Source organism: Nannospalax galili, unplaced genomic scaffold (assembly GCF_000622305.1).
Source record: "Nannospalax galili isolate Female #2095 unplaced genomic scaffold, S.galili_v1.0 scaffold275, whole genome shotgun sequence".
NCBI classification, from domain to species: Eukaryota; Metazoa; Chordata; class Mammalia; order Rodentia; family Spalacidae; genus Nannospalax; species Nannospalax galili.
In genome coordinates this window covers 549,938-577,121 of record NW_008335440.1, presented here as the reverse complement: position 1 = coordinate 577,121, position 27,184 = coordinate 549,938, and the positions used below count along the sequence as shown (strand labels likewise).

At 37.8% G+C, this 27,184-nt stretch overlaps 2 protein-coding genes across 2 annotated transcripts; both read right to left on the bottom strand.

Moving 5' to 3' along the window:
- Positions 1–4,210, bottom strand: Snrpn (small nuclear ribonucleoprotein polypeptide N). Its single transcript, XM_008830242.1, has 7 exons — positions 4,061–4,210; positions 2,672–2,823; positions 1,960–2,071; positions 1,326–1,478; positions 711–849; positions 274–399; positions 1–174 (listed from the first exon to the last, which is right to left on the bottom strand). Exons 1-7 carry the CDS (start codon positions 4,061–4,063, stop codon positions 137–139), a joined length of 723 nt encoding a protein of 240 aa, XP_008828464.1. The 5' UTR covers positions 4,064–4,210; the 3' UTR covers positions 1–136.
- Snurf (SNRPN upstream reading frame) lies at positions 4,061–27,184 on the bottom strand. Its single transcript, XM_008830243.2, has 4 exons — positions 27,049–27,184; positions 20,020–20,115; positions 18,267–18,415; positions 4,061–4,207 (listed from the first exon to the last, which is right to left on the bottom strand). The coding sequence occupies exons 1-3, from the start codon at positions 27,060–27,062 to the stop codon at positions 18,310–18,312; spliced, it is 216 nt and encodes a 71-aa protein (XP_008828465.1). The 5' UTR covers positions 27,063–27,184; the 3' UTR covers positions 4,061–4,207; positions 18,267–18,309.

Here is a 27,184-nt window from a genome sequence, read left to right as displayed (position 1 = left end):
TTCAATTTCATTGCTCTGTGTATTTATTTTAGCTATAATTAATTAATGCAGAAAGAGGGGGTAAAAGCTCACAGACTACACAATTGCACAAGAAGCATTGCAGGGTAAAGAAAGGTTGACATTTATCAATAATATCTTAGGGTCTTGGTGGACGCATTCCTGGGGGAGGTGGACCTGGAAAGGAAAAATAACAAGATTCCATAAAAATTATTAAGAGCATATAGATAATCAAGTACCTGGCTGTCATGCCCAACCTCATACCAAAATGCTAACCTCTAATTCCTGGTGGAGGGGGTCTCATTCCTGGAGGGGGCATGCCTATAGGTGTTCCTCGAGCAGGGGGAAGGCCAATTGGTGGGCCCATGGGTGGTCTCATACCAGGTGGAGGGGCCATAATTCCTATAAAAGAAAAAATAGAATGTAAGTCTTCATAAGTCAGCTCAGAAAAGGTTTTATAATTTACCACAAAATGGTAAAAGAAATGAGCCAATAATGACAGTGATTTTTCCTTGCCTAAAATACCTACATGCAACCATAATTCAAAAGAATCTATAACATTTCATTTAAAACAAGTAATTCTACATAGTCTCTAAATTCCTCCCAAGGCATTCACACTATATCTAACTCATTATCATATTCACAACACTTCAATATATAACTTCCTCAAGATGACATACTCAAACCATTATGACCAATCATAAATCTCTTACCTGGAGGTGGGGTTGCTCTGCCTACAGGGGGTGGTGGTGTTCCCCGTCCTGGTGGGTACTGGGTTGGGGCTCCAGCAATGCTGGCAGTAGCAGCAACAGCAGCAGCTGCAACAGTGCCTCTTCCCTGTGGAGTCATTACCTGAGAAGGTATGCCAGGAAGGCAGTAGAAAGATGAGCGATAGTCTCTCATTTTCAAACTTAGAAAAGTTGCTGGTTAATATGCCCCCATTAGATATATAATTACTATATTCAGAACTTATCTCGCCCTATTTTTGTGGCATTGAAGATAAAATCCAGAAATATATGAATGCCAAGCATACCTTACCACTCAGTTACATCCCTAGGCTCTCAGTCCTAAGTTTTTAAGCCTTGAAATATTATCATTTTATAAATTCTTTGGCTTTTTCTCAACTCCAGAATATTCATGTGTGTTTTCATTACTTTCCAGATAAAGGTTTATAACAGACATTTTGAGTAGAAATATTAGCACCCTCCCTCTGCATGTCTGACTATCAGTTCCTTCTAGAGTACTCTGAAATTTAAATAGTACAGGGTATACATTTGCTTCCACATCTCCTTGGCCCCATTAATTTTAAACATCTTCTGCTACATTACCTGCTGGGATGGACCTCCAACTCCTCGGACAGGGCCTGCTAATCCAGCAGGGGCCTGGGGAATAGGTACACCAGCTGGTACTCCTCTGCCAGCTGCCCTTCCAACCCCAGGACCTCCTGCAGCACCAGCGAGTGGCACCCGAGCAATGCCAGTCTGAAACAAGAAAATTTATAGCTTAGACCATATGGCATATCCAAGTTCTGAGCAATTTTGTTCAACGATAAAGTCTGTCTATTCTTTCCCAATGTGCATGTCTCGTATTATCTTTATATTCAACGAAAAATGAGCTGGTGTATCATAAGCACCCTTCAGATTTCTAATATGTAGGTATATTTCAAATTGTTAGGATACATACTTCTAACCATAGCAATTAGAAAGACATCAACTCCTATAATAAGGACAGAAGGACTCATCCAAACTCCATAATTCCTAAGGGTACAGTTGATCTAAGAACTGGTGTCAAGAACGGGCATAGTTTATTTTACTAAAGTATACTCTTTTGTACCTCTATTTGTACACTGACCTCAATCAACTCAAATAATGAAATTCTCTTCCATATTAAAGTTCTATCCTTTATGTATAAATTTAAAAACTCACAAAACATAAAAAAGCACCTGCCCTATATCACCCTTACATCTTTAGGTGGTGGACCCTCCACAGTCATGGATACCAAATTTTCCCCACGCAGCAACACCAGTCCTAAAACCCGTTTTTCTTCACGCTCTGGCTGTTTTGCATTCTTTGGCCTGTAAATCAGAAGTAAACTTCAGTGAAAAACATTCTAGTGATCCTTATGCAACAAAAGTATCATTTAAGACAAAAACTGATGCTAAGCTTAGCATGTAAACCGTAATAAGTTGCCATGTCACCCTAAAACACTATTTACTATTTATCATGTATAAATAGTAAAATTCTTTTTCTTTGAATGTTCTCTTGATAGTATACAAACATTACCTAAAATGAATTTCCCTTGCCAAATATAAATGAAAATGACATGGAAAAGACCACTAAGACAGACAAAATGGAAGCCTCAATTTATATGCTAATGTGGTAAATAAACTTATTCAAATGATTTTTAACTAAATACCGAGAGAACTGATTTACAACGTACAGTTTTATTCCAACTAGTCTACATAGGTTTTTTGCCAACTTATCATTTGGATGCACTGACTTTAACATTGAGGATCTATCTGACAATAGATGAAGCCAATAGGTTAGATATTAGACTGACCACACCAGACTTTCTGTACCTGCTTCAGGCACTGTGTGATCCTCTCTTCAGCCCCAGCCTCATCTTGTTACTGCCTTTGCCTCCCACATCCATTAACCAAACCAGCCTTACTTACTTGATCTTCCTGAACTCATCACAATCACAGAGGATCAAATTCATATGCTTGTCAAATGCCTTAAAGGTGCCAATGAAGATTCGGCCGTCCTGCAGGATGCATCTCATTCTGTAGTCAATGTGCTGCAGCATCTTGCTACTCTTACCCACAGTCTGTAAGAAAGAAAAGAACAATGATGAGTTCACTGTCTAAAGTCTAGTTTTCTAACTTTACCTGGTTTATTCCCTAAATCTATACCAGGTCTCTTATAGTAAGTCTCCCTTTATCCCTAAATATTGAAGCGCAAAATTTTGACTAACGATCACTATACTTCTCTAAAAATCTCTGTAATTTTCAGAATCCTAGTCAGTTTTCCTAGTCAGAACACTCTTCCTAAGACATAAAGCCTTTAACCTAGTTCTTCTTTACAGCTGCCATCCTAATTTCCTTGTTCCCTTCCCCAAGTTACAAACTTCCTCCAGAACATTTGATCCTGTGAAGTATTTTTATCATCCTAAACCACCTCAATCAAACCCACAAATTCCACCAACCCAAAGAAAACCTAATGAGTCATTAGCTCTCCAAAGGGCTTCTAGACTCATCACAGCCATATCACTAATATTCAAAACTTCAGTGTTTTTTTTTTTTTTGAGTCAGGATAGCATGTAGCCCTGGCAGAATTCAAACTTCTTAGAACTGGTAACTTGGAGTTCTTGATCTTCCTGTCTCTATCTCAAAAATACTGAGATTATAGGCATGAGTCATCATACTCAGCTGAAAACCTGACACTTTTCTAGACCTTTACATTCTTTGTTTAGTTCCCTCATGACACCATTATCCTAATTACTCACCCATAAGAGATTTTAATAAGATATTCTGTATTTTTGTTAATGCAACATGACCTTCTGTATGATGTTACAGAATTAGTAAATTCTTTTTCATATCTCAATAACCAATGTTCATGTACCCTCTTTATGCATGGCATCCTTTGCTTTAAGAATTCATCTTCTAGACTGTCAGAATCATAGCACTGCAGTTAGGATGTGCCATGTATCCAAATTTGCTGCTCTATGTTACTAACACAAAAGCTGCTATTTCTCCATTAGTCTATAAATCTTCAGTTTGACCTAGGAAATGTCTGTCTACACCACGATCCTTTCCTAGAAACTACTTTTTAACTTTCTTATGATAAGACATCTCTCAGTAATATTTCCAAAGCTGTTGGCCACTATTAATAAGAAATCAACAATGGTAAGTCAACACATTTTGTTATTCAATGGAATGAGCATCCATCTCCATAAATGAATCCTTTCTAGATTTTAGAACTCAAAACACCTACATACTGAAATTATGGTTCAAGGCCATTACAGCAGCTAAACAATCTTTTGTTTTAATGTACATACATCTTACCATGATTGCTGGTCCACAATAGCTGGTATCAACAGTAAAATTTCAAGATCCTTAATACCTAGGGGAGGGCTATAAATAAAGGTGCGATGCAGGTTCTCTTAGAAACAATGTAAGCTTGGCAGAAGCTTCACAAACAATCGATGGGTTCTGCAGAAGAAAGCATGTTACAGCTGCACTTCAATATTCTCTTGTTAAAACAAGACAATTTTCAAACAATATTACTTCATATATATCCTCTCATGCTCCAATATCTACCTAAGAACACATTTCACTTTTCCTTAATGTTAACACTCATTTGACCCATCTAGATTCATGAAACCTGTTGGATTTTATTCCTAGGAATTCTTGTGTGTGCTATGTGTATGTATATTTGTTTTGTGTGTTCACATACATGTATTTGGAGATGAGATGTTTTAATCAAGTAACTTCCTCCTTGATTTTTCTTGGCTGGGCTGGTCAGTGAGATTCAGAGATCCAGTTGTTTCTGGCACCCTAGCACTGGGTTTACACAAACAGGTTGCTGTTCTCTGCTTTTTACATGGATTCTAGAAAACTCAGATACTTGCAACGCAAGCACTTTACCGGACATTCCCCCCAACTTCCAATAAGAATTCTTAAAATGTCAAAATAGCCATTATTTTATCCATTCCCAAAATTTACATACCTATCTCATTTACTTTTTGGCTGAAGATAAAAATGTCTTCCAACTATATGTTACCATTTTTTTCCCTAAATTCTCCCCAAAATGATGACAGGCAGGTAATCTTTCTTCCCAAAGAACCAAGTATATCATTAATTAAATAACCTCTAGAAGCCGAGCACTCTAGCATATGGTTATAATTCTATTGGGGAGGCTGAGGCAGGAAGATTTCAATTTCAGTGACTACCTGGGTGGCAGAGACAGGTCAAGGAAAGGCTGAGCAAGTTAGAATATCTCAAAAGTAAAAGTGTTAGTAAAACATAATAAAGTGCTGGATATATAGCTCATTGGTAGAGAATCGGCCTAGTTCAAGGCCCTGGTTGAAGCCTTGGAATATGAAAAAAAAAAAAATTTTATGGAGTCAAATCTAGCCATTATTGTACAAGGTCTCAAACTGCTGGAGATACTAATTACATGTCAAACATTAAATTTTGCTTTGGTTCTGTTTGCTTGCATGTATCTCAGCCTTTCCTAGAACTCAGGTTATGTAGCCTAAACTAGCTAAGAACTTGAGATCCTCTTGTCTCGGCCTCCTGAATGCTAGGATTACAGGCTGCCCTGTTCAGATTCTTGTATTCATAAAAGAGAATTTGAAATTAACCATAAAATATGTCAGAGTCAACAGGTGGGGTAGGGCACGCCTTTAATTCCAGTACTCAGGAGGCAGAGGCAGGCAGATCTCTGAGAGATCGATGTCAGCCTGGTATACACAGTAAGTTCCTGGCCAGCTGGGGCTTCAAGGAGACCCTGTCTCAAAAAGAAAAACAAACAAAAAGTACCAGAGTAAATTTATTTATGTGACTTTTTCATGTGTGTGTGTGCGTGTGCATGTGTGCATGCATGCGTGTGTGCGTGTGTGATATAGGATTACAAAGTCCTACCTGGCCCTGAACTTGCAAATCTCTTTGCTCAGTCCCTAGTTGAGGGAATTTATAGGCACTAGGCACTGCCACAGTTGGTATAACTATTTCAATAGTACAAACATTTTCTTCACTGTATTTAGTGGCTAAAGTTTTGAAACAGCAAAGGTAAATGGCTATATAATTTATATTGAGTGATGTAGATCAATCCCACGCCTCATGCAATCTAGTCAAGTGTTCGAACAATGAACCCCAGCAGCTGTTTAAGTAAATTTGTCTACGTCAGTATATGGAAATGAAATCATTACAGAACATTAGAAGAAAATTTTGAGCTCTCCAATTCCATATGGAATTGTGTTGTTTGATCACAATAATTTGAAAGTATACTTGATTCAAATAAGTTATCAGACTATAGAAGAAATGTTTCTATTTTCGAGATTATATTTTTGAGACAGGGCTTCACTATTTCACGGACTGGCCTTGAATTTGCAATCCTTGTGCCATCCTAATTAATTGGGACTTTAGTCAAGTACCCTAGCATTCAATATTTATGAAATCCTTCACTTAAATATATTCTATGAGAAATTGACTAGATTGTCTAGAAATTTAAAATCATTATTCATCACACATTGCAACCTGTATTCCACATATAATTTGGCAACTTTCCTTGAAAAGGAAAACTTAGTGTCACTTTCCTTGAAAAGAATCCACCCAGTTCCTCAATGCAATGAACATACCATTCTTTGAAACTGACTCATACAAGCATACACCTCTTTTCACCCATCTAACTTATGTTCTCAAAGGGCACAGCAATAACATGAAGAATAATATTAATACCTGATACCCATCAGGGATACAGTATTTGTACACAAATTAGACATAAATTATAGACACTTTCACATAAAGATATAAAAAGTATTCAAGGGGGCTGAAGAGATGGCTCAGTGGTTAAAGGCACTTTCTGTTCTTATAGGACCTAGGTTCTGTTCTCAGCACCTATGTTGGGTAGCTGGTAACAACCTGGAACTCCAGCTCCAGGGGATTCCACACTATCTTTTGACCTCCTTCGGTACATGCACATAGAGCATATACCCACATACAGATACACACACACACACACACACACACACACACACACACACACACAAATTTTTAAGTATACAAACGAGCAAAATGAATATACACACCCAAAATCAATGTTTCTAATCCCACATACTAAGAAAAGGTCAAGGCCTAAATCAGAATGCCCTGAATAGTCATAGGACTAGTCATAAAGTAATCTAAACCCAGGAATATTGGGTATAATATTGCATCTACATCTATTAATACTAGAGAGTGCAAGTGTCTACAAAGGCCAAAGTAGATCAGGGGCTGAAAATGTGCATGATAGCTGACACTGCAGGGACACAAACATTTCCAAAATATTTTGTGGTGCTGATATCATAGTTCTATCAAATTATAAGTCACTGTGCTACAAAGGAAAACTATCTCAAAAAATTTAAAAAATATGGGGCTGGTGAGATGGATGACTCAGCAGTTAATAGCACTGGCAGCTCTTGAAGAGCATGGGGCTTTGGTTTGCAACTCCCACATAGCAACTTATGACCATTTGTACCTCCAGTTTCAAGAGACCCAGTGCCCTCTGTGGGCCTCTATGGGAACTTCATACATGTGTTGCACATACATACATGTAAACAAGATACTCATAAACATACATAAAAATAAACATTTTTTTAAGTACAAAAAAATAAGAATATAAAGTTGCTTTAAAAAATGTAAAATTCCAGGCTGAGATTGGTAGCACACATCCGTGAGGAGGTGGAAACAGTGGATCAAGAGTCAATGCCAACCTAAGCTGCTTTGGAAATCAGAATAATCCCAAACAAAAACCAAACAAAAAAAAACATAATTTCAAATGGTTGATGGTAGATCAGTGGTAGAGTCCTTGCCTATATCTAAGGCCCTAGATTCAACCCTCAGTACCTCACAAAAAAATCAAATCAATAAGTATAATAAAATAAAGTCAAAATGTCAAGCAACGTACAGAGCTGTTAAGATTACTTTTAGAACAACGGAAACATGTAACTTATTAAGACACCATTCTAAGCCATGACATAAAAAGTTCTAGGCTAGTCTAGGCTCAATAAAATGATCCTATTTCAGAAACTCAAAACAACCTACACATCCATGCTACTGAGGCACTATCAACAACAACTCAATTATGAAATCAGGCATAATGTCCTTCAACAGATGAATAGAATGCTTATTTTTTGTTTGTTTCAGAGATATAAATTGAGACAAATTATTAAACAAAAGAAAAAGATACACTTTATAATGTGAGCTCTTGCCAGAACAGATTTAAAATTCCCAGTTCTCTAATGGTAGTTTATACAGCACCTACCTTCTCCCCATCTCAGTCTTTGCTTATACATGCTGTTTTGTCACATGTTCTCTACAGCCAGAGAGGTTTCCAGCCTTCCTATGCACACCCAGCTTTTTTTTTTTTTTATTAATTTTGATGTAGCTGTCTGTGCCCCTATTCTCTTGCTACCTGGCATCTGTCACTTAGTGTAAGCTGAGGTATCCACACTCAAGAGAATTGAGTCTCACTGGGGTTCAACTTGGCTTGGTCTCCCCTGTTTACTTGGCCTATTGGAATTACTATCAGTTCATCTGTTCCTGCTACCTGCCATTCTTCCAACTGTTCCTTCATCTGGATGCAGTCTTGACCTTTACTCTAAGGTCTTTACAAGGTATAAGCATTACTATACACATGCACTTAGGCCTTAAGCATAATTTATTGCTATTTTCATTCTATTAAATATGTCATTATGAAAAATAATATTTTCTCTATGTGTATATAAGACTTCAGTCAATTTTGAGTCAAAATTCTCAATGCTCAGCTGGTGAAAACTTGAATCAGACTCCCAGGCAAGGGAGTCCTTGCCCTTTCCTTTTTTAAAAAAAATTTATTATTTTTATTTTATGTATATGAGTATACTGCCTGCATATGTGTAAGTGTACTTGTGTTGTGCAATGCCTGTGGTGGTCAGAAGATGGTGTCAGATTCCCCTGGAACTGGAGTTATTGATGATTGTCAGCTGCCAGGAGGGTGCTGGGAATTGAACCCGGGTCCTCCACAAGAGCTGCCGGTGCTCTTAAATACTAAACCATTTCTCCAGTCCCTTCCCTATCCCTTTTAATTTTTGTCTTTCTATGCTGTCTCATTAGCACTTTAACTTAATGTTCCCTGTACAAGTAAAATAAAGCACTCACCTAGCTTTGGGTTCCCCTCTTCTGGTTTTACCGCTTTAACACTCTCTGTGGTTCAATTTTTTTAACTCTTTAACTTGCCTGTTTCTTTTCTTTTCCTCATTTCTCTGCTTCCCTCTTGTTTCGCTGTCTCTTCTGTCCCATTTCATACAAAGCACTCTACAACCACCTGTGGGCCCATCCCTGCCTTTGATTCTAAACTTTCTTACTGCTTCCTAGATACAATAGGATATTATAACTCCACATACTCCTCCTCTTTGCTTCAAGTTTTCCTTTCTGGTCTCCGAAGAGGGGAACTAGTGGCTTGTATCTTCCTTCTGAGGAATTTAAAGGTTGCAACTGAGAAGTGGGAGGGAATCGTCTGTGAACAGAATTTTAAGCAGGAAAACTCACATGGCAGTAGTCTAGGAAAAACATGGCCACAAAACTGAAAGACGCTATGCTATCTTCAAGCAAGTATGCTCAGAAATAGAGTCTTTGGGTCTGTCAGTCATTTACATACCACATATGACACCTGGTTACTTACTCTACTAAGTACCAAAAAACAAAAAGGCTGGATATGGTGGCTCATGCTTGTAATCAGAGCACTTAGGAAACTGAGACAGGAAAGTAATTGAAAATTTGAAGCTAGATTGGAGTAGAGAGTTCTTAGCCATCCTGAACTCTAGTGTGAGACCCTCCTCCCAAAAATGAAAACAAAACAACAAAAAAAATGGAACTACAAGTTGCTTGTAACTTTTCAAAAAATGCACAGAGCTGAATGTGGTTGTACATGCCCTGAATCCCAGTACCTGGGAGGCAGAGGTATGTGGATCTCTGAGGTGGAGGTCAGCCCTGTCTATATAACAAGTTCCAGGCCAGCTGGGGCTACAGGGAGACTGTCTCAAAACAACACAATGCATAGGACCAGAATATTTCATATTGTACTTTTGGGGGGGGGGTAGAAATATTTTCATATAGATAATGAGCCACACTAAAGATGGGACCCAAGCCTAAATCTAAACTTCATTCAGTTTCCATACTTTATACATAGATTCTTAAGGTACTCTTTCTGGACAGAGTCTCTACATAACCCATGCTAGCCTCAAATTTCTGATACTCATTCACATTGAGTTTTTGGAGTATAGGTTTGTACCATACATCTGACTTGAACAAAGTTTCTTTGTGTAAGTTTTCTACTTGTGGCATCATGAAGGAACTCATAAATTATTGGCATTCAAAGCATATAAAGTTTAAAAATTAAACATGGTCAATCTGATTCATTTTCCTATTTTGTTCTGGATGTCAAGTGCTTTATATTTTTACACTGAAAAAGAAGAGCAACCAGTTGTTAAAATGTTTTTATGTATACACATTATTGTATATAATATGTATATTGTATATAATATATGTTTATGAAACACTGTCCTGTTCCTTAGAACTTTATTTTTCCTCACCCAGAAGTTTATCTGGTTCTCTAGTCTATAATGTATAATGCCTATTCAATTACTTCTTCCTATCATTCAACCAGTCACAGCACTCAAAGTCATGAATAGCATGTGTGCGTGTGTGAGAGAGAATAGAGAATAGAGGAGAGAGGAGAGAGAGAGAAAGAGAGCGTGTGTGAGAGAGAAACAGAAGAGAGAGAGGAGAGACAAGAGAGAAGAGAGAAGAGAGAAGAGAGAAGAGAGGAGAGAGGAGAGATGAGAGAGGAGAGAGAAGAGAGAAAAGAGCCCAGGACAGTGACAGAGACAAAGAGAGAATATGGGTCCTATGCAATGAATTTTATTAATAAGTAACAGTATGACTATGTCAAAATAAATTATATTTATCAAAAATGTACTGAACTAGGGGGCTGGAGAACTGACTCATTCTATAAAGAGCCTGCCACACAAATATCAGAACTGGAGTTAGGATCCACACTCACCCCCGCAAAAGACATGTAAAAACTGGGTAGGAGTCTATGTACAATCCCAGCACTTAGGAAGTGAAGGTGGGATTCCAGGAACAAACTGACTTCCTAGACTATTCAAAATTGAAGTTTCAGGTATATAAGAGAGCAATTAAGATAGTCATTGTCAAATTCTGCCTCCACATGCCTTCACACACATGTGCACCCACAAATGAACATGTACACATGCACACATATATCATACATACATATACATGCAATAAATGTAGTGGACAACTTACCAGCTCACACCCTAGAGAAATCCTAGCAACTATACTACTTAAGTAAAATTTGCAAATTTTGAATGAAGTCAAATTGGAATTAAATATATGTGTCATTGTGCTAGGCCTTAGAGAAGTTTTAAAAACAATAACAGAAACCAGATGGTCTTCTTGTAGATCATAATGTATTATTTTAAATATCATACTTAGAAATTACAAGAATATACATACTGACAAAGAGTGAAAAAATTTCTAGGTAAAAGTACCAATTTTTGTTTGCGATTATCATGTATATTCTTATCCCATTGCCCAGAGGCTTAAGCAACAGAATTACAAGGCTGAATCCAGCTGGGGATACACAGGGAGAACTAGTCCGGGCTAAAATGATACACACTTAGACATTAAGGATGTCATTACCCACTGGGGCTGGTGGTGTATGTCTTTAATACCAGCACTCAGGTGGCAGAGGTAGGCAGATCTCTGTGAGCTCAAGGACAGCCAGGTCTACACAGTAAGTTCCAGGCCAGCTGGAGCTACAGGGAGACCCTGTCTCAAAAAAACAAACAAACAAAAGAGCTATTACTCTGGGAAACTGCAGGAATAAAGATAAATTTCCACTTTATGTAAACTTCCTAAGACTAACTTTGAAACAAATATGAATGCCAGAAAAGTTGTTTCCACATATTTAAAAATCAAAATTTTTGGTTATGAAAGTCCTACCTAATTCAGTGAGGAATGTTTCAAAAACAAAGAAAATCAAAAGAAAATTAATTGACAAAACTTCCTTCTAACTCTATTTGCTAAAATAGACAGTTAATGTGCCACAAAAGAGAATATTTTAAACTCTAACCTTAAAAGTATTAAGAAAAAAAAAACCTGTCTGGAGCAGGTAATACGGCTCAACAGGAAAAGGGGCCTCTGCCAAATGTGATGGCCTGCGTTGGATCTCTGAAACCAATATGGTGGAAGCAGAGAGCTGTGTCAAGCTATCCTCTGACCAGCACATGCATTCCATGGCACATGTGCACAGATGCATGTGTACACATATACACATAAAATAAAGCTCTTAATTCTAATACTATTCAAAATATTCTATAAAATAGACAAAGTAACAATTCCAAATTCCTTGGATGAGTCAGTATAACGCTAATACCAAAACCAGATAAAGACACGACAACAAAAGAAAACAGTAGACTAACATCCCTAAGAACATAGATGGAAGAATTCTCAGCAAATTACCAGCCAACCAAATACAGGCACGATTGAATGATCATCTGCCTTGATCAAGCTAGCTTTATCCCAGAAATGAAGATGTGCTTCAGCATGCATAACTCAATAAATGTAATAAATCATATAAACAGACCTGTAGATAAAATCTTATGATCTCAATGGATGCAGAAAACACTGTTTTGCAGACTTTTCACATCCTGATGTGTGGATCAGAAGAGAATGCCTGTATGTCATTCCTTCCACCAAACTTCAGCCTTTGAGAATAGCATTATGTGTGTGTGTGTGTGTGTGTGTGTGTGTGTGTGTGTGTGTCTGTGTGTCTGTGTGTCTGTGTGCTGTATAAACTGTTCTCTGGGTTGGCAGAGCATCTCTGATGAAGCATTTCAATTATTATTCCAAAAGGCAAAGAACTTTTTCTAATTGATTTACTTTATGAGTAACTGTTCTAAAACTTGTTAAAAATTCTTTCATTTTAAGATATAAAGAAGTCATTTCTGAGCATTTACCTTTCAAGATTTTACTAGAGTACTCTGGGGAAAAATTACATAACAGCCAGAAACCTCTGTGAATTATTTCCAAATAAAACAACATCTATGTTTAAATCTTTGAGGCTTCTTCACTAAATGGAGAACACAAAAGTTTTGTTTTGTTTTTGAGTCAGAATGAAGCAATAGCTTGAAGCCTTTACTTTTAGCCATCTTTTATTTTGTACATTTGCTGTGGTATATTAGACAAATGAAAGGACATTTGTGTGTGTGTGTGTGTGTGTGTGTGTGTGTGTGTGTGTGGTGTATGAAAACCAACAATACAAAATAGGTTCAGATATAGAGAATTCTCAAAAAGAGAAATGGAATGCCTTTAAGTGTTCTTAGTAATCACGGAGAGGGAAACTGAAACTACTTTTAAGATTTCTTAACCCAGTCAAAATGGCTGATTAACAAAACAAAAACATGGTTAGGGAGTTAAGAAGGTTCCTCAATAGAATAGAAATAAATGTACCACATGGACCCAGATATACCACTTCTGGGCGTCTAACTAAAGGACACTATATTCTACTACAAAGATACTTGTCCATCCATGTCCATTGCTGCTGTAGTCACAATAGTTAGGAAATTAAAACAGATTAAAAGTCCATCACCTGATGAATGGATACTGAAAATGTGGTAAACATACAATGGAATTCCTTTCAGCTGTAAAATAAAATAAAGTCATGAAATTTGTAAGTAAACAGAACTGGAACTATATATATATATATATATACATAGAATTCTGACAGTATAAAGAATATGTTGAGCAATAGAAAAATAAAATCTCACAAAAATAAGAACTATATATATATATATATATAAATAGTACTTTGACAGTATAAAGAATAAGTTGAGCAATTGAAAAATGGAATCTCACAAAATTGAAAGGCTTCTGTCCAACAAAGGAAACTACCAATTCAAGTGAAGAGGCAGCCCACAGAATGAAGACAAGCTTTTCTAGCTACATGTCTGACAGGGGATTAGGGTCTAGGAACTCAAAATACTAAAAATAAAAAACTGGGCTGGCAAGATTGCTCAGGAGTTAGTAAGAGCACGTGCTACCTCTCCAGGTCACTGGTTTGGTTCTGAGCACCTCCACATGGCAGCTCAAAAATATCTGTAATTCCCATTCCAAGATATCCAACACTCTGTGAGCACTAATCATGCACATGGTGCACATACATGTTCAAACATTCATACACACTTTAAAAATAAAAAAAATTAATTGAAAACAGGTGTGGTGGCACATGCCTGTAATTCCAGTGCTCAGAAGGCAGAGAAAGGAGTAGCTCTGTGAGTTCCAGGAAAGTCTGGCCTACATAGCAAGTTCCAGGTCAGACAGGGCTATATAGTGAGACCCTGTCTCAAACCAAAAATGAAAAAGGCTCAATTAGAAATGGGCTATGAGTCACGCATGGTGGCGCACGCCATTAATTCCAGTACTTGAAAGTAAAGAGAGAGATCATATTAAGATCATGGCTAGCCTGGTCCACACAAGTTCCAGGCCAACTGGGAAACCCTCAGAGGAGGAAATGTAAATGATTATGAAATACTTAAGGTATCAGGGCAATGCAGATTAAAACTACTTCAAGAAGCTATTTCATCCCAGTCAGAATGGCTATCACAAAGAGTACCAATGGCAAAAAATCCTAGCTTGGATATAGGTAAAGGACAATCCTAGTATACTGTTGGTAGGAGATAAACTATTGCAGCCACTTTGGAAAGCAGACCATATGTTTCTCACAAAACAAGAAATTAAAGTACCATATGACCCAGCTATACCACTTCTGGGCATATACCCACAGGACTCTACATCATACTACAGAGGTACCTGTATATCCATGTTCAATGCTGCTTTATTCACAATAGCTAGGAAATGGCATCAGCCCAGATGTCCATCCACTGATGAATGGATAATGAAAATGTGGTAAATATACACAACAGAATTTTATTCAGCTGTAAAGAAAAAATGAAATTATAAATTGTGCAGGTAAATTGATGGACCTGGAAACATAAACTGAGCAAGGGGACACAAACTCAGAAAAAAACAAATGCTGCATATCCTCTCTAATGTGGGAGGATGGGTTAGACAAAAGAGCTAAAGCGGGGGAGATTCAACATAAATAGTATGAAGGGATAAAGTATAATAGGGAGGGGTAAGTCTAAATGGAGAGGGGAACTGGAGGATAGGGCAGGAGGTTGGAAGAGATAATAAGAATACTTGATACATGGAAACCTCTACTCCATAAATTTCCTAAGGGGATATATTTAAATCCCCATTTAACTAGAGTTATCCTACCTGAGGGCAATAATATCCTTCCAGAAGCCACAGGGCATCACACAAAAAGCACAGTGCTAAGTGTTCCATTTTGGTTTTCGGTCTTTTTTAAAGCAGCAGGGTAGGGGGTGTGAAGGGATTTAGCCAAACAATATAGGCCATTGCCATTGTTCTTGGCTTCCCACCAGAACTTGATGATAAACCCCTACTGCTAAAGACAAGGCTGTTTGGTTACCCAACATACAAAAATCAAGTTGGTAGCCAGGTGTGGTGGAGGACACCTTTAGTCCCAGCACTCAGGAGGCAGAGGCAGGTAGATCTCTGTGAGTTTGGGGCAGCCTGGTCTACAGAGTTCCAGGCCACCTGAGGCTACAGGGAGAACCTCTCTCAAAAACACAAAAAATAAATAAAATAAAAACCAACTTGGAACTGAGGTCATAGCTTCCTCCCTGCTGGCTACTTTCCACAGTGACAGAAGGCGTATACATGATACTGGGGGATAAAAGTCATGAACCATCTTACCTAGATGTGAACACTGGTAACTATAGTAACAACTTCCCCAGTAAATATGCTCATTGGTACAACAGTGACATGAACACAATGGGGATAAAACACAGAATCTTAATGGAATTTAAGTATTTAAAAATGTGAAAAAAGGGCTGGAGAAATGGCTTAGTAATTAAGTCTCCCTGCTCTTGTATAACACTTGGGTTCAGTCCCCAAAACACACATGACAGATTAACATTCTTTCACTCAAGTTCCAAGAGGTCTAATGCACTATTCTGGCCTTCAGGATCTCCTGCACATAAACTAAGGCAAGCATACAGAGTACACACAACAATTTAAAAAATAGATAGAGGTCATTTGTGATAGCACATGCCTATAATTCCACCACTCAGGAGGCAAAGGCAAGTAAATCTCTGTGATTTCAAGCCAGCATGGTCTATACAAGTTCCAGACCAGCCAGGGCTGCATAATGAGAATCTGCAAAAATTTAAAAATACATAATAACCCAGGTGTTGTGGTGCATGCCTTTAATCCCAGCACTTGGGAGGCAGAGGCTGAAGGATTTCTGTGAATTCAAGGTCAGCCTGGTCTACATAGTGAGTTCCAGATCAGCTGGGGGCTACAGGGAGACCCGGCCTCAAAAAGACAAAAATAAATAAAATAAATAAAAATAAAAATACATAATAAATATTTAATTAAGGCTGGAAAAACAGCTCAGGAGTTAAAGAGAATTGGTTGTTCTTTCAGAGTCCCCAGGTTCAGATCCCAGCACCTAGATGGCAGCTGTTCTGTATCTCTAGTTCCAGAGGAACTCATACCCTTTTCTGGGAACTGCATGTGTGGAGAGCACTTACATATACAGACAAAACACCCACACATATAAATTTTTCTATTAATTTAAGTTGGGCACGATGTAGTACTGCTTTAATCCCAGCACTTTGAAGAGGCAGGTGACTCGCTGTGAGACTGAAGCCAGCCTAGTCTCTTGTCTACACAGCAAGTTCTAGGCCAGCTTGGGCTCCTGTAGGGAGACCACATCTCTTTAAAAAAGAAAAATTTAAAAAAGACCTCCTATCCAGTAGGGAACACATATCTGGTACGGTAAACACTTATCTGGGGAAAATCATAGGCCCTGTGGATGAACCTACTACTAGCATTTTGCTTTGAGATAAATCAAAATTTCTTTTAAATACTTAACATTATACTCATAGGTTAGTTGCGTTCTCACCCCTCATCATAAAGCTCTGTTTTGTAGTGGAAGCCAGTTAGTATGGAGACTCATGTCTAGTCAAAATGCAGAGAATAAATGACTGTGGAGTACTTAGACCTAAATGGGACAATTACATCACCCATCTACCTCACAGGTTTGAGGGAATATCACAGAAGAGGGGGGCAGAAAGACTGTAAGAATCAGAGGTCAGAGAACTGCAGGGAAATAGTGTCTTGTGGACATGATAGGGCTGTTATACTCATGAACTCACAGTCACTATGGACAGCTGCACAGAATCTACCCCGCCAACATTCTGGTGCTGACAGGATGGGTTTATGAGGCCCCATACCTAGCTGAGGAGCTACTGGCAGTTGATGGCTGCTGAAAGAAGAAAAGTCAAGTTTTCTTTTGGGATGAGCCCATGGCAAGTTGCCCAGGCTTCTGAGGATAGCCCTACATTCATGTGCATACAGGTAGCAACACATAAACAGAGTTATTAAAATAAAAGAGGACATAATGTTGAATGGGGGATTTGGGGAATTCAGGGGACATTGAAGGGGGTTGGAAGGCTAAATATGATTTAAATACATTGTAGACATTAATGAAATTACCAAAAAATTAAAATTAAAAAAAATATGTCATGTGGGTATGTGCCTCTAATATCAGCACTGAGGTTGTAGAGGTAGGAAGATTAGGAGTCCTAGGCTATCCCTGGCCACAGAGTGAGTTCAAGGCCAATGGATATGATCAATGTATAATATATACTTACATGGAAACTTCAAAAATACGTTTATTTAAAACAAAGAGAATCTTCTGCCAAAGAAAACCAAAGCACTACATCAATTTCTGAAAGAATTTTACTTACAAGACGACAGTCTAAATAAATCTATATGACAATGGAAATATTATGGATAATATCTTTATTACATCATGTACTGATTCCAAGAAGAAATACATTGATGAGAACAGAAAAGTGAAAAAAGACAAAACAATGAAAAAATAATTAATAAATTATAATGGGAAAATACATACACTATCATTTTATGCTTTTTGACTGATAAAAATAATCTTCTCTACTGGAAAATGTACTGATAACTATTAATATTTTTTGAGGGTAGTAAAATACAGTATAGTATAAATTTCTAACAGAAAAAGTTAAGCAGTTAACAGAAGGGAATTATAAAACATTTACTAATAGTCTCAATACCTTTTTATAATGAAGTATTTCTTAGAAAGTTGAAAAGCAATGCATAAAAAATTATGAACTAAATATGCAAACATGACATGTGTTAGGGCAGATATATTGAAGTCATACTTCTGTTTTCAGTTTTATTCAGTATGGATATTGTGTAAAATTTTTTGTATGTCTTGTGCTGGGGTGTATAAGGTTTTTAAGAAAAGACTGTAGCATCAATTAAACCCTAGATACTCTATTCTTTTTTTATCTCATCATTTTGGTACAGCTCTAACCTGTTTTCCTTGAAATCAGCTACCTGGGTGTTCCAACACTGCTTTAACCACCTCTTGGTGTCTCAGCTAAGAATGCCTGCCTCAGTTCTGCCTGGAAATCCACCACAGGAACCTGCTGCTGCTGAGAACGTCGTGGGTACAGATGACACCTATGGCAAGAACATAGTATTTATAAATGGCAAGAATTTTATCTACTTAGATAGCAATATAAAAGAAAATACAAAGACTCATATTTTAAATAATCCTCCTTAAAAGAGACACCAGCAGAAGGCTAACCTTGTATTTTAATTTATTATCCTTTAGGTTCCTTCAAACCATTATCCAATGAGTTAACTGTTGTATAAATAAAAAATACTTGATAGATCTCCTACTACAAAATGCTTCCCTAATAGAATCCCACATGCATACCACTTACTACAAGCCCTAAAAATATCTTTGGAAAGTAACTGCTAGTCTTTGAAGCTATAAAAACTGAAGTAAAGAGAATGCAGAGAACCATGCAGAACCAGCAAAAGCAATTACAATAAAGACAAGCTGTACTATAAACTATTTACAGAAATACAAATATTTACATTTATGAAATACTCCTTCCAAAACAAAAAAAATTCAGAAAAGAATTTAAAATAGTGATAAGAAAAATCCTTATCCCCATCAGTAGTTCAAATTATATAAATCTGTGACAATTATTTACATGTACAATGATTAAAAATAAGATAAAGTGTTACCTACTGTTTATAATTTTGAAAAAAAAATATTTTAGAGAAAGTGAAACTAGTAACCAATCTGGAGAGGTCCCAAAATTATATTGTCAAGAAAATATATCTGTGAGCATCATGTACTTACAACCATATCAAATACACAACTATATGTCCCACTTCCCCTCCTAAACACAAACATGGACCCCTGGGAATGACCAGGAAAAGGCTGAATAAGAGACCAAATTTAAGTAGAGACTATCTCTAGGGAAGGAGAATAAATTGGCAAGTAGCTCTATATATTAATATTCACTGTATAGGTTATATTCCTTAAAACTAACATCCTACAGACATTAAATGCATAGCTATGTGATTTGTATGTGTGCATGTAATACTCATAAAATACATAGAAAATATTTTTTTTTCTTTTAAAGTGGTTAAGATATACTAAAGAACCTAAAAGTAGCCAAGTATGTTAGTGCACACCTGAAAACCACCACTTGGAATATGGGGAGAGAATGCTCAGAAATTCAAGATCATCCACACCTATGTAATGAATTCAAGGCCAGTCTGGGCTACATAAAACCCTATCTCAAAACAAAACAAACATTAAAGACAAAATATTAGAGGGTAATATAAGAGCAAATATAAAAACTAATATCCCAATGTTAAAAAAAACACACTTTACAAGATTACCAAGTTATTTAATAACATAAAAAACAGAACATAAGTATTCACAATGAATATAGAATTCTAAAGTAAAATCCCATATATATGCATAGGAATAAAAAGCAGAATTTGTCTAGCATGTATAAAGGCCCAATTTCAATTCCCAGCACCACAGAAAGGAAGCAACACTCCTATAATCCAGTGCTGAGAAAAGTCAATTATTCCATTATATAGAAATTAGGACCACACAATTAAGGACTCATTATTTTGTTACATATTCTACATTATGTGCTACTTCAATTAATTTCACTATAATCCTCCACTGTATGATACTTTTCTAAAGAGCAGTATTCTGTTGTGAATTGGTTCTTAATCCAGACTTTACTTACTCTTGGTTGCTCAGTGATGCTGTCCTTCTACGTTTGACCTGGACTTCCACCTCTGGCACGTGCTGCTCAGTAGTTCTTCTCAGGTGTAAGCGATCCCTGAAACAAAAAGAAGATACATTTAATAGACTCCATCAGTTTATTAAACGATGTAATTATTTAAATACTGTAAGACAGAGAATGTGATTCCATCAGTAGAGAGAGCTTGCTTAGGAAAGAAGACCTGGGTTAGACCCCAGCACTTCATAAATCAGGCATTGGTGGCATATAACTATAATCCCATGGAGGCAGGAGGACCATAAATCAGAAGATCAAGGTCATTCTCAAATATATAGCAAGTTTGAAGCCAGGCCAAGCCTACAAGAGACCTTTGGGCAAATAAACAAACAGGACCTAGAAGATGGTTTATTAGGTAAAGTTGAAGTGCTTGCCAATTAAAGATGCCAATCTGATAATTTGAGTTTGATCCATAAAACCCATGTGAAGGTAGAAGGAGAGGGATTTTGCCCATCTCTCTCTATATACACATACAATAGTAAAATAAAATTTTGCAAAATGAAAAAAGGCATCATTTAGAACATTTATATTTTAGCAAATATATATTTAAAAAGCACCTAAAATCTAATTTAAACAAAAGGTATTACTAAGATTTTCATACCTCAAACAACAAGGACCTGTGCATTGAGCATAATATACTTTTAGAAGCTCATCACATCAGAAAGTATGTATTTAAAGAGCAGGAAATGAAGTAAAAATATATTCATTTCCAATCATACCCAGAAATATACATAAACATACAGATATTGTATATCACACACACCTATACATAAAATATGCACATATGCAGACATGCACAAACACCTACTTTGCTCTCTCCACCCAGAATAGCTAACCTGATTCTAGAACTGGTTTGAGCAACCATTTTTAGATTGTAATCATCCATTTGTACAGCAAAATAAAGCGACAAAATTTAAACCACAAATTTTTTGTTTAAAAATACTTAAATGCAAATGTAGCTTTCTTCCAGAATTTGTAAATAATAAATATAAAGCTCTCAAGATGATGAGAAAAGATAACGCTATGTTAAGATCTGAGAACACTTTACAAAATGGCCGTCTGGCAAACTGAAATCAAATTACCAGATGAGGGCAGCCATGTTAGGAGCTGCAGCAATCACTCATGAAGCTGAAATTTAGAAATACAAAACCAGAAAAGGTCAAATGAAAATGGCCTTGACAAATTCATGAAAGCAGCCAATCCTCTGAATCCTACCCACTTTAAAACTAGTGTTAGATTTTTAGATTGTTAAAGCATCTTTCAAATAACTATCAGTTGAAGAATTTAAATGTTCAAAAGAATCCACAGAAATTAATCAAAAAAATACATGTTAAGATCTCTAAACAACAATACTTATATGCTGCTATTTTGGATTAGGCAACATTCCCTCAAGTGACAACTGAATTACAAGCTGCCCAAGAAATAGTGTATTAAACTTTAAGAATGCTAAAGTTAAGCGGCATGGGCATGGTGGTACATACCTATAATACCAGCGTTTTGGAGACTAAGGCAGGAAGATTGTGAGTTTGAAGACAACCTGGACTACAGAGTGGGTTCTGTTTCCTAAAACAAAGTGAAACAACCAAAAGAAAAGGACAAAATATTGTCAGATTATAGAATTTTCTTAAGAAAAGTCCAAAGCAAATCTTAAACAATCCAAAAGGAAAAAAAAAAAGTGTTGGGGCTTTTGGAATAGATATATTTTAACACTGATTGTTTCAAAAACAGTGATGTTTTCAAATTGCTTACTTACAACCTAATGCCAATTTATATACATTTAAATATACAGCATTTGGCTTGGTATGATCATACCTCAACAAAATCATTTTTACATTTTGCATACAGCATAAATAAGTAATAAAAATCTTATTTTCCAAAATGAGGACACCATTTTCCTAGAAATATATAAATGGTCAAATAGCACACAAAATACATAGTCTATTTTTATTTATTAGAGAATTGAAAATCAGAAACACTGTAAGATATCATCTGACACCAGATTGGGTGGGTGCATGAAGCAAAGCAAGACCAGCAGAAATATAAAATTATACAGTTTCTGGCACTCAGTAAAAATAACAACCATGACGTTATTATAGCAACAATTCTATTCCAGAGATGGAGTTAGAGTAAAACACTAACCTGGTTCACACAGCTCCTAGCAGTATCACTGATAATGGTCAAAGTATTAATTTAAATATCCATTAACTGATGGACAAAGCAAAGCATGATTTTTTCACATGATAGAACAAGTTCATTATACAAAGGAATAATGTCTTGATCCATGTACTTAATAATTTGATATCCTATTTTGAGACAAGGTCTGTCACGTAGCCCAAGCTGCCTTCAAAACTGCTGTGTAGCCAAAGATGACTTAGAATTCCTGATGCTAATGCCTGTGTCTCATTAGTGTCATAACTACCAGGATGGGATTATAGGTAAGTGCCACCAGACACAACTTTTAATTTAATAGTCTGTTAATTAAGTAAAATAAATAGTCCATCAACCAAATTATAACTAATACAATATTCTGAAACTACACAAAGTATTGACAGTTTCTTACCATTTTCTGTGAGTTCATCAGTATGGAAAGGACTAAGAAAACAGTAATTACATAAAAAGTCTATCTTTTCTATTTTATATTTCTAATTTATATCTGAATATAGTCTAAGAAATTTATTTTGAAATTATTGAAGTTTCTGCCAAATACAAACCTACTTATATACAAAAGAACATTTTATAAACTGTCTAAGTGCATCCCAAACACAAAAACTGGAAAATCAAACTGTGAAGGAAAAATGTAGTCCTGTACATTTTAATTACAACTGATTAAATTTTGATAAGTAAATCATTGTCACTTTCAAATTATTTTCTGGAAATAAAATGCAAGACATCAAATAACATTACTCTTAACTGGTAGATTTCTTTTTTCTTTTCTTTTTTTTTATTTTTTTTTTGTCTTTTTGAGACAGGGTCTCCCTGTAGCCCCAGCTGTCCTTTGTAGACCAGGCTGGCCTTGAACTCACAAAGATCCGCCTGCCACTGCCTCCCAAGTGCTGGGAATAAAGGCATGCGCCACCACACCCAGCTAACTGGTAGATTTCTTACAAAATACTGAGTTTTATATTAAAAACAATGAAGATTTCAGGAAATGAAAGTTTTTAAAGGTATCCTTTCAGGGTATACTTGCCTCACTGACATAAAGGTCAGTTCCTCCAAAACAAACTGACAAAAAAATTAGTGGGAAAACAATTCTGGGCAAGCTAACACTCAGATATTTTAAGATGAGTAAGATAGCTTCCATGTCCTACTTCAATAGCTTCAGGGTGTTAAAAGTAATTAACTCAATCTTCCTGGCTCTGGGTCACAAAAGTAGAAGAGACAGGGCCACAGATAGTCCTCATTCACACAAGAAACAAAAATTAAAAACTTCACTGTGACCAGATGTGGTGAGTCACACCTTTAATCCCAGCACTGGGGAGGCAGAGACAGGTGCAACTCTGTGAGGTCAAGGCCAGCCTGTTCTACATAGAGTTCCAGGCAAGCCAGTGAGACCTCATATAGTGAGACTCTGTCTCAAACTAAAACAAAACAAAACCAAAAAACACTTCACTGACCTTGTCAATTGGAGGTGGCAGCATTTAGAACTAGCTTAGGTCAAGAATCCTTCCTAAAATCTGAAGGAAAAAGTACCACCAGTTCAAGGCCTCCTTGAGCTACACAGTAAGTTCAAGGCCAGAATTGTCTCAAAATCACCAAAAAAGCCATGTGTGCTAGCACTTGTCTCTAATCTCAGCATTTAGGAAACTGAGTCAGGAAGGTGTCTATTTCAAGATCAGCCTGGGCTACATTCTCAAAATTCTGTCTGAAAATAAAAACTAAGAAAGAATCATTAAATAATTCTTAAGAATAGTCAGGTAATAAGAGTACAATAATAGATTCCAGCATGGTGGTGCACGCCTGTAGTCCCATCACTTGAGAGGCAGAAGAAGGCAGGTCTCTGTTAAGTTCAAGGCCATCCTGGCCTTGAGTTCCAGGACAGCTAGGGCTACAGGGAGACCTTGTCTCAAAAAAAGTGTACAATAATAAATACAGAAGATTTAGAAGCCTATAGCTTAAATGTGATTTGTTTATTTATTTACTTATTTATTATTTTGGTTTTTTGAGTCAAGGTTTCCCTGGAGTTCAAGCTAGTCTGGAATGCATACTAAGGCTGCTAGCTAAGCTGGCCTTGATCTCACAGAGATTCCCCTAGCCTATGCCTCCTGAGTGCTAGGATTAGAGGCATGCACTACAAAGTCTGACTTGATTTTTTTTTTAATGAGGATAATGTTTTTTTTTTCATTTGAAGCAGGATCTTAGTACATTGAAACAAAAATAAATATAATATCACATACAAAAGTTTAAAAGTATGCCTTTTTCAAACTAGGGGCAGTTTGAGAGCTGAGGCATGAGGATTACAATTTTGGGGCCCCAGAGTCTGTCTTTAAAAAAACCTAATCCAAGAGAAAATTCTAGAAGAAAACCTAGAGATCTTCCTAAATTTACTTTTGTTAATTACAACCAATGGACAATGACAATCCTACCTACCATAGATGGAAAGGAAAAAAGAAATACAGTACATAAAACCCTGGAAAGAAAAGTACTTAAAATAGAAACTTAAACCCAGTCACAGTTGCTGACACCTGTTATTCCAGAACTCAGAAGGCAGGAAGAGGATCACCAGCTTGAGGACTTGTTGCCTAGGATATTTGTAAAGTCTGAGGTCAATATGGACTACATATCAAGATCCTGTCTCAAATTTTTGTTTTTAATTTATTATTTTGATTTTTCAGAGTCAAGGTTTCCCTGGAATCCCAGCTAGAGGATCACTAACTTAATACATGAATCAAAAATGACTCAAGGCTAATACTTATGACATCATGCACACCCTCAGCTTTCTTTTTGTTTTGATCTGTTTTTACTTCCCTTTTTAAGAAAATACAATTTACAGTTTCAGCTGCTACAGACTAAGAAGAGTCCAATAATGGCATGTCCCTTATCTCTGTTGGAATACTCCAACCTCCCAGTTTATCAAAATCATCACCATGATCGAGAATGGAATATCAAGAGATTAAGATGGATAATACTGATTGTGAGGCAATTGTCAAATTATTAGATCTGGGAACTAAAAATCAGAAACGACAGGGAACTAAATAATGAACCTGCCTTAAAAAAGGAGAAGCCGACTTCATGCAAAACAACACTGGGAATCTATAAAAATTAAGTTAACATTAAATGCAAATTTAAAATATCTACCCAGTAACAAAGAATGTTGTAAGCAGCACAAATAGGTGGTTGTGCTTCCTAGGGTCTACACTGTCACTCCTCCATTCTACTTCAGAATGAAAAAGATGGGGTGGAGGACACCTGCTATGTCACACAGGAAGAGGTTGGGCAAACCTCTGACCTTCACACATTATTCCACCTGCGCCATCCACTGCAGCAGAGGAGAAGGGGGCACGCCTGGGAGATGGAGCCTGCGCAAACAGGTCTCCTTCCCCTCCCTTCTGTCTCCCCATGACATAATGGAAAAGGAGGGGCAAAGAGCAGCGGCTGCTACTGAAGCAGGTTAAGGAGATGGCTGCCATCCTCTCTATGCAAGGACTGCACGGTTCTTCAGTCAACCCTCTGCTGGCCTCAATGCAGACAGAGGCACGTGTCATCTCGACTCATCTTCTTACCCTAAGCCTTCCCCACTGCAGCACTTTGGGGAGGGGGTAGCCACTCATTATAGGCAGACTCTGTTCTTTACCCCTCTTCCATTAGGCGAGGGTGTGGCTGAAACGACGCAGAACTGACATGCGTACACACCTCCTTCCACCTGCAGTATAGTGGGCAGGGGGCTACTGCACCCGCATTGTGCTGCGCCTGCGCATACTAGCACCTCTGCAGCAGCGGCCATCTTTAGGGAACCTCACAATGGCGTTTGACAAGGGACAGGACCCCTTGGCAATACCAAAAAAGCTTTTAAATATTAGATTCCAAAAGCCAGGAAAACAATGAAAACAAAAAGACACATTGTATTGTTACCTCTACCATCTTTAAGGGGATGCGTCAAAGCAACTTTTGAATGCCAATTCTCATCTTAGACATTAGTCACTGGAATGAGGGCTCAATTACAGAAAAGGACAAAATACACAAGAAAACCACATACTGCCTGCATTCACAACTTTTTGTTGGTGTGGGGCAATTCTATAAAATGATACTGCACAGGCACAATGTGAGACCTTATCACCACAGAAGATCCCAGAAAACTGTTAATTCCTTTAAGGCCTGGCAGGCAGATCCTCCCTTTGCAGACCCCCTGCCAGCCCCTAGCTGCCCAGGCCCTGGACCGCACAGCCTCCACCCTGCCCTGTCACCTCTCATACCCAGCTGCCACCGTCCACCAGAGTATCGTGACCGCGGGTTCCCATTCAGGTCACGTATCCCTGCGGCCCCAAACCACGGTCACTACAAAGAACACCCCAGCCAGCCATACCCCGGCCAGTGGACCATCCCTTCGAGCTGCTGAACCTCCACGGGGCAGGTCCGTGTGCACGGGAGTGCTGCAGAACACACGCACCTTCCGTGGTGCCTTTGCAGCCACCGCGGCAACCCAGGCGGCCGAGCGTCGCTCAACCCAGGGAACCACCCCCGGGGGCCGAGCCCAGGGCATTCCTTCCCGCAGGACCCCTGCACCTCCTCCCACACCCAGAGCCCACGGACTCCATCTCAGACCTTCCCGCAAAACACCTCCCGCGGCAACACCCGGCAAATGCCAAGTGCCGCAGCACGGGAGGAACAGCGGTTCGGGATCTGAATGTGCCAACAGGGGCTTCTTGTTTCTCCAGAACAAAGGGCTCCAGCTCGTACGAAACCTCAAGTCTTCCAAATCTGGACTACTTTGGGGAATAAAAAATGAACCCTTTAGGCTAAGAGACCAGCCCAGCTGACCTTGCTCGCTCCATCGCGTCGCAAATGGCTCCACAGAACTAAACGTCAGGCATCTCCAACCACTTCTCCTCTAGCGCAGGACTAGCCGCAGCAGCGCAGCTTAAGCCACAGTTTGCGCATGCTTGACAGCTGATGG